Below are 14,305 nucleotides of genomic sequence, written 5' to 3'. Positions count from 1 at the left end.
AATATAAGATTCAATAATAATTAATTTCTTCACTAACACTCGTTATTGTTTTCATTAATCGGTTTACAATAAAATTCTATCTGTGTATGATGTTTGTGTTGTTTGAATCTTTTTTGACTTTTTCTTATTGTAAGAATCTATTAGGATAGCAAGAATAGATTTGTTGAGATTATTAGTTTTGTTTTCTGATTATGAAATCGATATTGATGTCTGACCTTTAACTTATAATTCTATGCAGAATTCAAACTTGCAGCAAGAGTCATATATAAAGTTTATGTCCCAACAATTCCTTTTTGGTTTTGTTTATTTTTGTAATTTGGTAGACAACAATTATTAAAGATCGAAGAGAAAGAGATATGGTTTAAAATTGTTTTTAATGATTTTTTTTTTTTTTTTCTTTTTTTCCTTCTTTATTTTTTGTATTTGGGTTGTGACAACCTTATTGCTCATACTAATATATTTTTTCTTATTGATAAAAAAAGTTTCTACTATGTCATGTATTTTTGTTTTCAAAGATAAGAAATATATTAATAGAAGAAAAAGAAAAAAAAATACAAGAAAATTATATCTAGATTCTAAAATATATCTTTCTTAATTTTTTATCACGTAATATATATATATATATATATATATATATATATATATGTGTGTGTGTGTGTGTGTGTAAAAAAGAAACAGAGAATTTATATTTTAGGAAAATAAAAAATCAAAGAAAAATTATTTATTTAAAGAAGTCAAAATAAAAAAATCACTCATTTTATTTAACAAAAATAATTTAAAGTTTTATAAAATTAAAAAACTAAATTTATATAAAAATCATAATAATTTATATATATATATATATATATATATATATATAATATAAAGAATTTTCTTCTTGTTGGTGTTCACTTTTTGTTTCCACTTTTACCCCTCAAATTTTATTTAAATGTAACTGATCTTTTAACTTTTTTTTTAGATTTAACTATCCATCTAAATTAATTAAATAAAAATTATCTATTAAATAAATAAAAATCATCTAAAAATTAAATAAATATAAAAATTATAATTTCATTATTTTTTTATCAAAGTAAAGTGAACAAAAAAAATATTAGCATATGTTTTCACTAGTAATAATAATAATTATTATTATAATAAAGATATCGTTAGTTTTTTTAAAAACGAAATACTTTTTCATTTCTTTTACTTGTCTAAAGAAAATTAGGTGTCACATTGAATTTTATAATTCTTATTTCACATAAAAGTAGAAAGTCTAACTTAATAAATCACCAATAAGAGGTTTGCATTGAGAGAGCTTTTGGTTCATAAGAAATAAAAATCAATAAATATGTACTATTGGTTTATATTCCAACCTTTGATTAAGAAGATAAACATACATTATTTAGTAGTTTTGTGATCCTTAAATTGTATAATCTTTTGAAGGTATTTTAATAAGAATTTGAGACATATAGTAGGGTACACACTGACGCTATCGCACCTATATGTACATATTTTTTAGATATAAACGATAGTATATTAGTAGATGATAATAATGTAATGTTATTAAGTTAATATATAAAATAAATTTATATTTATTAAAATAAAGTAAAATGAATAGAGAAATTAATTGTTGAAAAATAAAAAGAAAAAAAAGATATAGAAAATAGATAAAAATAACTGTTAATTTTAAAAAAATTAATAAATAATTATATTGTAAAAAGGGTATAATTGACATTATGAAATGTAGAAAAAAAAAGAGAAAATTCTCTTTTATATATATATATATATATATATATATATATATATATATATATATATATATATATTGAAAAATCTATCAAGTTTAGAAATGATTACAACAAATATATCTCCTTAATAACTTTCAAATGGTCAATATTAGAATATAAACTAAATGTAGCTTTTTTAAAGTGGTTACTGAAATAATTTTTTGTCTTGATGATCCATTAAAAAACAAGTATATATTGTCCAAATTTATATTTCTAATTTTCAAAAACAACCAAGTGTTCTCTCTTTTATACACCTCCCAACTCTAAGTTGTTAAGAACTAAGAACACTAAATATACAACATTAAAGTAAATTTTAATAGTTAATATTGAACCTTAGATAAATATGGATTGAATTTAGTGGAAGGGCTCGTACAATATAGTGAAATAACATTCAAAAATGTCATCGGAAGAAGTGCCTATATACCTAGTGTTCGATCAAATCTCAATCAATCAAAACAAAAACAAAAACAAAAACAAAAAGTAATCACGTAATAATTTAATGACTTTTAGTTTTGACACTTGATGTAGAATCCAAATCGATTCTTATTTTTCATAACAACTAACATTTACGAATCGATATTTATATGATCAAAATTGATAGCTTTTTTGCAATAATTTCTAAGTTGATGACATAAAAATCTTTATAATTACCTCTATATAAACACTGTTTTCAATAGTGGTCCTAATTGTAATGCACGAACTTCACATTGTAAAAAAGATTATTAGTAAAAAATTGTTACTATAGTCTTATCCTTTTTTTTACATGCATGGTGAAAAAAAATCTATAAATACCCTCTACATTTGTGATGAATAATCCTCAAGTTGCTCATCATCTCTTCAACTTGTGAAACACAAAAATGTCTCCTTTTCTCTTGTTCTGTTTGGTGTTTGGTAGCCAATTGATGGCTGGATTCAGTTCCTCAACACCACCTCCATCTTATGGAGATCATGTATCTGTTCTCAGCATAGATGGTGGTGGTATCAGGGGCATTATTCCTGCAAAGATTCTTGATTACTTAGACAAATCTCTTAAGGTTCTACATCTATTTACTCATTAGTGTTTCAAACTGTTTTCTTATAGCTTAAAATTTATGCTTTTATATATATATTTGCTTTGCACTTATATATTACACTCATTAACAGCTCATCACAAATTAAACTGTACAAAAAGTACTGAATAACATCAATATCTGGCATTATATATTCTTTTGTTTTGTTCATGGGATTTTTCCCAGGAGGATAGAATAATTTTGTTTGTAATTTCTTAGAGAGAAAAGAAGGAAGAATGGGAGAGAAAAGAGAAAAGTGAGATAATAAAGTTAAAAAAATATGGGTTAAATATGTTTTTGGTACCTAAACTTTCGGTGAATTTTGGAATTAATCCATTTCGAAATTTTGGACCAATTTAGTCCTTCATCTTTCAAAATACGTGAATTTAGTCCTTTTAATCAAATTTTGTTAGGTTTTAACGCTTGAAATGTCAAATAAACTTAACAAAATTTGATTAAAAGAACTTAATTCACTTATTTTCAAAGATGAAGGACTAAATTAGTCCAAAGTTTCAAAATGAACTAATTTCAAAATTCATCGTAAGTTGAGGGACTAAAGATATATTTAACCCTAAAAATATTAAATAAGTTGTTATATAATGTTTATTGTTTGAATTTGAATGTTTTGTACAGTGATTTATTTTGTATGAACAACATGTTGATAGTGAAAAAACTAAGATAAAGTGTGAGATTATTTGAGTTTTTGTGTTGAGTTGCAGGCAAGGGATCCAACAACATCATTGGCAGATTACTTTGATGTGATATCAGGAACAAGTACTGGTGGACTCATGACTGCTATGTTAGCAGCACCAAAATCATCTCATTCCAAAAGCCCTCTCTTTACTCCATCAGAAGTAGTTCAGTTCTACAAGAAATATGGCCCTGATATCTTTAAACCTAGGTATAACTATCAACCTCATCAAAATTCAGTTAACATAGCCATAAACACTGTCTGAGACATCTTATATTATGATAGTTAAATTCTAAACTTAGAACATGTTGTGATGCAAAACCATGCAGAGCTATCTGGGATCTTACCAAATGTCCCAAGTATGATGGAGTGTTCTTACGAAACATAACTCGTCAGATTTTGAAAGACACACGACTCAATGAAACGTTGACGAATCTGGTAATACCATCGTTTGATGAAAGGAGAGTCAGCCCAGTTATATTCTCGAACTTCAAGGTTAGAATATGGTACAAATTGTATATGTTATACTGTGATATATATGAATAATCTTTTTCTCAAGCTAATTTTCGTGATTCTTCAATGATGCAGCTGAAGACAGAAACTTACTTGAATGCGAAACTCTCAGATATATGCCTAGCCACTTCAGCTGCACCTACTTATCTGCCACCCCACCAATTTGAGAATGCTGGTGTTGAGTTTGATATGGTTGATGGAGCCATGGCTGCTAATAATCCAGTAATTAATTTTCACTAACTTTAACTTACTTGATTAATTATCTCCTAGAATTAACTAAAATAAACCATGATTTTACTAAGCTGAACCTTGATATCACAGGCTATGGTTGCTGTGAGTGAAGTGATTCAACACACTGAGAACAAAAATGTCCTGTTGCTGTCATTAGGAACTGGAACAACAAAAAGTAATAAGTTAGGTGGCATTTTTGATGGTGTGTGTCAACTTGGATGGCTAATCAACAGCGTTGATGTTTTTAGTGAGGCTTTATATGGCACAGACATGGTCCATTACTACCTTGCCACAGTGTTTCCTGGACTCTTGTCTCAGGAAAACTATCTTCGAATTGAGGTATATATATAACATATAACAGTTATGAAACTGATTTCAAATTTCAAAGAACTTATCTTTTGCTGATGCATATGCAATGACAGGAGTATAACCTTGATCCATCATTGGAAGGAATGGACAATGCTACACCCAAAAACATGGATAACCTTGAAAAGGTAGGAAAGAACCTGTTGTACCAGAATGTTCTCAGGGTCAATGTTAACAGTTTTGTCCCAATTCCACTGGACCAAACAAACGCTCAAGCTCTTGACAGGTGCGTATACACAGTGTCTTGTTCAAAGATTAAACTCTTTTTCTCTCGCCAGGTTAATTAGGGTTCAAAAAATTATTTACCGATGCTAATTGTGAGAAAAATTTCTGTTTTTGGTTTTCAATTTGATGAAGGTTCGCTGAGAAACTGCATGCTGAGAGGCTCTTGCGTCTGAAAAGGAAATCTATGGAAAAAGAAGGAAGACCATTTATTGGAAATGTTGAAGCCAATTCCAACCGAATCTCAGCAACTTAAGAATTATTAATAAATGAGTTGCATGAATAAATGTCACTATGATGATGACCTTCTATTATGCTTTGTGTTGTTGTGAAGTTTTCTGTAATAAGGTTCAGTGGTTTAGGGTTCTATGTAACTCTTGATTACAAGGACCATAGATCAACCATTATGGTTGCTTTTGAGTTCTATGTAACTCCTACTTATCAATCTATGGTATTGCGTAATTGATCTCTTGTTTAATGTTTTTATTCTGTGTCAGTTTGCCATTATTTATTATAGATAAATAATACAGGTATACTTTGCATGTTATTACACAGTTTTTACAGTAATATTAAAAGTAATTAGTTCAATTTGAAAACAGTTATACATATATACACATTACAATTATTACATAGTTGGTAGAGCTGTAAGAAGATTGTGTAGAAAAATTGTCTTTATTTATGTATTATAAAAAACAATGATCACATCATGGATAGAATTGTAAAAAATTAGGTTTATGAAAAAGTAATTATTAAAAAAAGCCTTAAAAACAGACATTTTGTGTCTTTATATCAATAAAATCAAAGTAAAAGAATAATAATGATGGCTAAAATTAGTGGTATGTTATTAAGAGGATTTAGAAATTGTAAGTAAGATTGTGAAAAAAAAACTATATTAGTAATCAAAATTAGAAGAATTATTTTTACAATTTCTCATTTAGATTGAAGGTAAGAGAAAGTCTTGCCAACATTAAAATTGACTCTAATATTTTTAGAAACAGATTGGATTTACCAGAATATAAATTTATTTAACTGGTATATATTATGTGGACTTTAGCCTAATCCTCCCATTATATTTTTATTTTCTTTATATATATATATATATATACAAAAATAAGACGACTTGAAAACCTTGTCATAAAAAGAGTTTGTTATCAGTAAAAATAAATATAATTAAATAAATAATTAGGTTATCTTAATTCATATAAAAAGTTGTCAAAAAAAAAAAAAAGGAACTCTACTATTACAGATCTGTGAAATCAAGCAATTCAGAAGTTTAGAATTGGACAAAAACATATTTTTCAGAGAAAAATAATAATACATCAAAAGATATTAAAATCTATGTGTCTTTATATATATATAGAGTCACGAGTTGTCAAAAATAAAATTATTTTTATTATGGATATTCCGCAATGCTAACTATTCATAGGACGTGAAGTGAAGGAATGACCATCTACTTCTAGAAAACCATTGAATATAATTTCTTGTTATGCAATATTCACTTACTGTTATAAGTGATCAAAATTTCATCCAAGGTTTAAACAAAAAGAAACACATCTTTATTTTCCTAAAGCAAAGCCATTATGATGAAGATATCGAAGAGGAGAGGTGGAGGAGAATGAAGTTTTTTTTTTTTTTTTTATCAGCAAAATAGATAATTTTTATTACTAAAATAAATTTTACTTCCCACCATTTGTGAACATTAACAAATAGGTTGAAGCAGAGAGATCTTAAAACACAAAATGAAAAGCACCAAACAAGGGATCACTTTGTATAATAGATGGTCGTAAGCAATTAAGTTATACATAGAACTCAAAAGCATTCAACCTTATTATATCATATATGGTTCTTGCAATTGGGAGTTGCATAGAACCCCAAAGGGTGTGAAATGGAGAATGAAGAACTTGAGGATTCCTCTCTAATGTGAAGGCTATTTATAGAGGCTTTTTTGCCATCATGCAAGTATAAAAATTATAAAAATAGTCTCAATTTATTTTTTTGTTATAATGGTGTTTATTTGCGTGATGTTCGTGAGTAATTTATTAGGACCATTTAAAAAGTATAATTGTGTAATTCAAGAGTTAGTATATATTATGAACTTCTAAGATAATTTATGACTTTTAAAATAATTTATGTAAAATAGGACGACTCTTACATTTTTTTCTTTCTTTTAAATTATGATCTTTAAGCATCCAGCTTAAGAGATAGTTAAGAATTAGACGGTAATCCTAACTCAATCATATAAAACTGACATATAAGATGATATTTACACACACTTATATACGGTAAATTTGATTTTATCTTTAGTTGACGTGAGACTTTCAACACATCCCGCTCTTGTCGAGGGATATACACTCAAGTGTGAAAAGACATTATTGAATAATTCGATAGCGGTTTGATAGTGGGTAGAACAATAAATTCAACAAACAATAATTTTTCTTTTTTAAATAGACTTTAACTCATGACTATGATTTTGTAACAAGAAGTAAATTTTAAATTTAATTCAATTTTACAAAATTAACATTTAAGATGAAATTCACCTTATCTCTATTTAATGTATAACTTCTAGCATATGGTTAAATAACATAAAAAAAGGGAAAAAGAAGTACAATGCGGGAGGGTTTAAGTCAAGGCCCGTGTAATTACAAAACAAACAACCATAAGAAAATTTAAATATACCAAACCTGTTTCTAAAAAATAATCACAAGAACAAGATAAGAATAAACTGCAATATCAAACGAACTCGACACATAAATCAATACTATGTTGGTCAATTTGTTCGCACACTTGCTTTCTTTTCTAAACATGTGAGTAATTTTAAAGTTAAAATCATACTCTTAGTTAATTATTGTTAATTATTATGAAAAGTTAAAGTCATTAATTTCGACTATTCATCAATTTTAAAAGTATTTTTATAGTCATTAGACGTATTAGGGTTTCATTATTTAAGTCTTCAGACTGTTGGAACCATAAGTTGATGGCGTAAATGCAGGTGAGACCGTAGACAAATCTCATAATGGTTACATGTTGTATAGATTTGTATGATTGTTTTAAATAGAAACTCTCTTTCAATAATTTGTTATGTGTCACGTGTGTCACGTGTGATGGTCCTTTCATAGTACTGAAAATACATCATTGTCTAAATGGGAAGGGTTTGACTCTCTGGGTTGGTATTTAAATTTTGATTATTTTCTGTCTGAATTAAGACACCCTCAAAGTCTCTTGCAAGTATATTTAAGGGTTAAATATGTGTTTTGTACTTCAACTGTAAGTGAAAATTGGAATTAGTCCATCTTTAAAATTTTGGTCCAATTTAGTTTTCAACTTTTGAATTACGTAGATTTAATCCTTTCAACCAATTCTTTTTAAGTTTATTAACATTTTAAATGCGTTCCCTAGACTCTTGTCTCAGGAAAACTATCTTCGAATTGAGGTATATATATATATAACATATAACAGTTATGAAACTGATTTCAAATTTCAAAGAACTTATCTTTTGCTGATGCATATGCAATGACAGGAGTATAACCTTGATCCATCATTGGAAGGAATGGACAATGCTACACCCAAAAACATGGATAACCTTGAAAAGGTAGGAAAGAACCTGTTGTACCAGAATGTTCTCAGGGTCAATGTTAACAGTTTTGTCCCAATTCCACTGGACCAAACAAACGCTCAAGCTCTTGACAGGTGCGTATACACAGTGTCTTGTTCAAAGATTAAACTCTTTTTCTCTCGCCAGGTTAATTAGGGTTCAAAAAATTATTTACCGATGCTAATTGTGAGAAAAATTTCTGTTTTTGGTTTTCAATTTGATGAAGGTTCGCTGAGAAACTGCATGCTGAGAGGCTCTTGCGTCTGAAAAGGAAATCTATGGAAAAAGAAGGAAGACCATTTATTGGAAATGTTGAAGCCAATTCCAACCGAATCTCAGCAACTTAAGAATTATTAATAAATGAGTTGCATGAATAAATGTCACTATGATGACCTTCTGTTATGCTTTGTGTTGTTGTGAAGTTTGCTGTAATAAGGTTCAGTGGTTTAGGGTTCTATGTAACTCTTGATTGCAAGGACCATAGATCAACCATTATGGTTGCTTTTGAGTTCTATGTAACTCCTACTTATCAATCAATGATATTGCGTAATTGATTTCTTGTTTAATGCTTTTATTCTGTGTCAGTTTGCCATTATTTATTATAGATAAATAATACAGGTATACTTTGCATGTTACTACACAGTTTTTACAGTAATATTAAAAGTAATTAGTACAATTTGAAAACAGTTATACATATATACATATTACAGTGATTACATAGTTGGTAGAGCTGTAAGAAGATTGTGTAGAAAAATTGGCTTTATTTATGTATTATAAAAAACAATGATTGCATCATGGATAGAATTGTAAAAAAATTAGGTTTATGGAAAATTAATTATTAAAAAAAACCTTAAAAACAGACAGTTTGTGTCTTTATATCAATAAAATCAAAGTAAATGAATAATAATGATGGCTAAAATTAGTGGATAATTTCTAATGTGATATTAAGAGGGATTTAGAAATTATGAGTAAGATTGTGAAAAAAAAAATTATATTAGTAATCAAAATTAGAAGAATTATTTTTACAATTTTTCTCACATTTAGAGTGAAGTAAGAGAAAGTCTTGCCAACATTAAAATTGACTCTAATATTTTTAGAAATAGATTCGACTTACCAGAATATAAATTTTTCTAACTGGTATATATTATATGGACTTTAGCCTAATCCTCCCATTATATTTTTATTTTTTTTGTATATATGTATACAAAAATAAGACGAAACCTTGTCATAAAAAGAGTTTTTAATCAGTAAAAATAAATATAATTAAATGAAATAATTAGGTTATCTTAATTCATATAAAAAATTGTCAAAAAAAAAAAAAGAACTCTACTATTACAGATCTGTGAAATCAAGCAATTCAGAAGTTTAGAATTGGACAAAAACATATTTTTCAGAGAAAAATAATAATACATCAAAAGATATTAAAATCTATGTGTACGTCTTTATATATACAGAGTCACGAGTTGTCAAAAATAAAATTATTTTTATTATGGATATTCCTCAATGCTAACTATAGGATGTGAAGTGAAGGACTAAGCATCTACTTCTAGAAAACCATTGAATAGAATTTCTTGAAACTTATGCAATATTCACTTATTGTTATAAGTGATCAAAATTTCATCTAAGGCTTAAACAAAAGAAACACATTTTTATTTTCCTAAAGCAAAGCCAGTATGATGATGAAGATATCGAAGAGGAGAGGTGGAGAATGAAGTTTTTTTTTTATCAGCAAAATAAATTTTACTTCCAATCATTTGTGACTGCTTAATAACATAAACATTAACAAATAAGTTGAAGCAGAGAGATCTTAAAACAGTACAAAAGAAAAACACCAAACAAGGGATCACTTTCTATAATAGATGGTCGTAAGCAATTAAGTTATACATAGAACTCAAAAGCATTCAACCTTATTACATCATCCATGGTTCCTGCAATTGGGAGTTGCATAGAACCCCAAAGCATCAACCTTATTCCAACATAAAACACACATACATATATTACAACAAACATAATATAATGTCATACACATGACATTTATTTATAATGCTCAAGATACTCTTATTCCATCAGAAGGAACTTAAATAGTTTCAATGAAAGGTCTTCCTCCTTCCTCCATAGATTTCCTTTTCAGACGCAACTGTCTCTCTGCATATAATTTCTCAGCCAACCTTCAAAACAAACATCCTCCCAAAATTAGCATTCAATATATATAATCAACTAATAACATATTATAGTATTCACAATTCTGTATCACTTTTCAAAATCAGAAACAATTCTGTGTATATATACATATATAGCTTTTAAAATAACTATTATAAAGGCCTTTTAACATTATAATTCAATAAAAAAAAATCATCTAAACCTTTCAGCTACTAATTTTAAACATAGATAGTGAAAACAATGTTGAGAAAGTTAGTATAAGTACCTGTCAAGAGCTTGAGCATTTGTTTGGTCTAGTTCATATGGTTTATATGAACTCAGATTTATCCTCTTCACTTTTTGGGTCAACAGGCCCTTTCCCACCTTTTCAAGGTTATCCATGTTCTTTTCATCAGCATTATCAATTTCTGCCATGGATGGATCCAGATTATACTCCTGCAATTACAAAGACAACATCAATCATTTTACATTAGTTGTCAAATTCATTTTTTTGTTTTGTTTTCTTCTACAATAAGTAGATTGAAAACATTATTCAGAAAAACCTAAGTATGCATATACCTCAATTCGAAGATAGTTTTTGGGAGGAACGAGGCCAGGGAAGATTGTTGCAAGGTAGTAATGAGTCATGTCTGTGCTGAATGCAACTTCACTGATAACTTCAATGTGCCCAGGTAGCCATAAAGCTTGGCACCCAATATCGAAGATGTTACCTAACTTCTCCTTTGCTTTTGGTATTCCAGTTCCTAATGACAGCAACAATACTTCCTTTTCCCCACTGTGTTGAAACACTTCACTCACAGCAACCAGGGCCTAAAGTATTCAATCAAACTCTTCAGATATTTCTTCTAAAAGAATCACTAGTTTTAACTAGGTTCAAATCTTACTACTACCTAAACAAAAGTATTTATATATATAGTTTGAGTTAGTGATGAATATTTACTGGATTGTTAGCAGACATAGCTCCATCAATCAAATCAAATTTGACACCACCATTCTCAAATTCGTGGGATGGTAGAAAAGTTGGTGCAGCCGAAGTGGCAAGACCTATATCAGAGAGCTTCGCATTCAAGTAAGTTTGTGTCTTCGCCTGCACAAACAGTATTCAACACTCAGCCTTAAGAAAAAGGTTATTGGTCGAAATATGAGAAGATAATATGAAGAATGAGTAGCATATGCTAACCTTGAAGCTGGAGAATATAACTGGGTAGATCTTCTGCTCATCGAAAGATGGTATTACCACGTTCGTCAACGTTTGATTCAGTCGTGTCTCTTTCAATAACTCTCTGGCTTTGTTCGCTAAGAACTTTCCATCATACTTGGGACATTTTATAAGATCCCAGATAGGTCTGCCATGGTTTTGCAACACAAGAACCCACACCTTTTAGCAAACTGATTAAGGCAAAGGTAATAACTAAACCATTTTTATTAAATTTTACCCAATTACATATTTTTCTTGTCAAAAAGTGAACCTGGAATCTATTTCAACCCCTCAAAAATGATATGTATAAGATGAGGTTCGCATCTGTATATATATACTCGGAATTAGTCTCGTTTATAATCGATGTAAAACTTTCAATACATCTCTTTTTCATGCCGATCTGGTCCGATAACGGGTTCTAAGTTTAGAAATTAATTATGATGATATAACATGTGTCAAAGATTTGTTATGACAACGTTAACTCAATTTTGATGAGGTTCATTCATACCTAAGTTTAAATATATCAGGGCCATATGTCTTGTAGAAGTTTACGACTTCCGATGGAGTGAAGAGAGGAGTATTGGAACCAGGTGAGCTCGGAGCTGATAACATAAGACTCATGAGTCCTCCAGTGCTTGTTCCTGATATCACATCAAAATAATCTGCCAACGATGATGTTGGATCCTTCGCCTGCAACTCAAACACAATCTCAAATGTTACAATTAATGTATTCAAGTACGGTTTTTAGTTCTACAATATATTTAACCAAACTAAAATGCAGGGAATAACATGAATTCAAATTATATACGAGTTATTAATTTCATACACGTAGTTTTCCTTTCTGAAGAAAAATTATGTAGAGCCTGTGTTAAACACTCCAAGGAGAGCACTAACCTTTCCAAAAAACATTATTACAAGAGTTTGTAATGAGATAACAACTTATGTAAAGTATATATATAATGTGTGTAAACACTTCCATTTCCTCTTTATATGTTGTTTCTTGGGGAAAATGAACTAATTATATATATATATATATATATATATATATATATATATTCTATATAGCTTTAAAAAAAATTAATTCACACACATACAAATTCTTAAAGCTTAAATAAAAACTTGGAATCCACACACATTGGAATTAATATAATAGAAATTAGACCTTAAGAGCGTTGTCCAAGTGAATAAGAACAGTGGCAGGAATAATTCCTCTGATGCCACCACCATCTATGCTCAGAATGGAAACTTGATCTCCATAGCTTGGAGGTGGCAATGGTGTGTTCAATGCAGCCATGACTTGGCTGCAAAACACCAGAGTAAACAAGAGCAATGGAGACATTATCAAAGTGTTCAAGAGAGAATTGAAGAAGGGTGTGAAATGGAGAATGAAGAACTTGAGGATTCCTCTCTAATGTGAAGGCTATTTATAGAGGCTTTTTTGCCATCATGCAAGTATAAAAATTATAAAAATAGTCTCAATTTATTTTTTTGTTATAATGGTGTTTATTTGCGTGATGTTCGTGAGTAATTTATTAGGACCATTTAAAAAGTATAATTGTGTAATTCAAGAGTTAGTATATATTATGAACTTCTAAGATAATTTATGACTTTTAAAATAATTTATGTAAAATAGGACGACTCTTACATTTTTTTCTTTCTTTTAAATTGTAATCTTTAAGCATCTAGCTCAAGAGATAGTTAAGAATTAGACTTTAATCCTAACTCAATCATATAAAATTGACATATAAGATAATATTTGCACACACTTATATACGGTAAATTGGTTTTATTTTTAGTTGATGTGAGACTTTCAACACATTTCGCTCATATTGAGGGATATACACTTAAGTGTGAAAAAACATTAATGAATAATTCGATAACGTGTGATAGTGGGTAGAACAATAAATTTAATAAACAATAATTTTTTTTTAAAATACACTTTAACTCATGACTGTGATATTATGACAAAAAATAAATTTTAAATTTAATTCAATTTTATAAAATTGACATTTAAGATGAAATCACCTTATCTTTTATTAATGTAGAACTTCTAGCGTATGGTTAAATAACAAAAAAAAAGGGAAAAAGAAGTACAATGTGGAAGGGTTTAAGTCAAGGCCCGTGTAATTACGAAACAAACAACCATAAGCAAATTTAAATATACCAAACCTGTTTCTAAAAAATAATCACAAGAACAAGCTAAGAATAAACTGGAATGTCAAACGAACTCCACACATAAATCAATACTATGTTGGTCAATTTGTTCGCACACTTGCTTTCTTTTCTAAACATGTGAGTAATTTTAAAGTTAAAATCATACTCTTAGTTAATCATTGTTAATTATTATGAAAAGTTAAAGTCATCAATTTTAAAAGTATTTTTATAGTCATTAGACGTATTAGGGTTTCATTATTTAAGTATTATTTAGTAATATATTTATTATCCCTGATTTTATAATGATAGGTTCTTCTAATATCCTACACGAGATATATGAATTTTATTATGATTTTTTAATGC

General features: G+C 28.5%; 3 protein-coding genes across 3 annotated transcripts; 2 read left to right on the top strand and 1 right to left on the bottom strand.

Moving 5' to 3' along the window:
* Positions 1–2,579: 2,579 nt before the first annotated feature.
* LOC114165692 (patatin-like protein 3) lies at positions 2,580–5,316 on the top strand. Its single transcript, XM_028050259.2, has 7 exons — positions 2,580–2,800; positions 3,535–3,716; positions 3,836–4,001; positions 4,095–4,241; positions 4,341–4,589; positions 4,673–4,842; positions 4,974–5,316. The coding sequence occupies exons 1-7, from the start codon at positions 2,624–2,626 to the stop codon at positions 5,092–5,094; spliced, it is 1,212 nt and encodes a 403-aa protein (XP_027906060.1). The 5' UTR covers positions 2,580–2,623; the 3' UTR covers positions 5,095–5,316.
* Positions 5,317–7,821: 2,505 nt separating this feature from the next.
* LOC146881977 (patatin-like protein 3) lies at positions 7,822–8,967 on the top strand. The gene is made up of 4 exons (XM_085668116.1): positions 7,822–7,827; positions 8,206–8,268; positions 8,356–8,525; positions 8,657–8,967. Exons 1-4 carry the CDS (start codon positions 7,822–7,824, stop codon positions 8,775–8,777), a joined length of 360 nt encoding a protein of 119 aa, XP_085524242.1. The 3' UTR covers positions 8,778–8,967.
* Positions 8,968–10,250: 1,283 nt separating this feature from the next.
* LOC114165695 (patatin-like protein 3) lies at positions 10,251–13,176 on the bottom strand. The gene is made up of 7 exons (XM_085667875.1): positions 12,951–13,176; positions 12,297–12,478; positions 11,771–11,936; positions 11,531–11,677; positions 11,149–11,400; positions 10,856–11,025; positions 10,251–10,598 (listed from the first exon to the last, which is right to left on the bottom strand). The coding sequence occupies exons 1-7, from the start codon at positions 13,125–13,127 to the stop codon at positions 10,508–10,510; spliced, it is 1,185 nt and encodes a 394-aa protein (XP_085524001.1). The 5' UTR covers positions 13,128–13,176; the 3' UTR covers positions 10,251–10,507.
* Positions 13,177–14,305: the final 1,129 nt, after the last annotated feature.

Source organism: Vigna unguiculata, chromosome 10 (genome assembly GCF_037176805.1).
Source record: "Vigna unguiculata cultivar grain cowpea cultivar isolate G323 ecotype 2 chromosome 10, ASM3717680v1, whole genome shotgun sequence".
Taxonomy (NCBI): Eukaryota; Viridiplantae; Streptophyta; class Magnoliopsida; order Fabales; family Fabaceae; genus Vigna; species Vigna unguiculata.
Note: the sequence above shows the minus strand (reverse complement) of the source record. Positions and strands in the feature narration are given on the sequence as shown.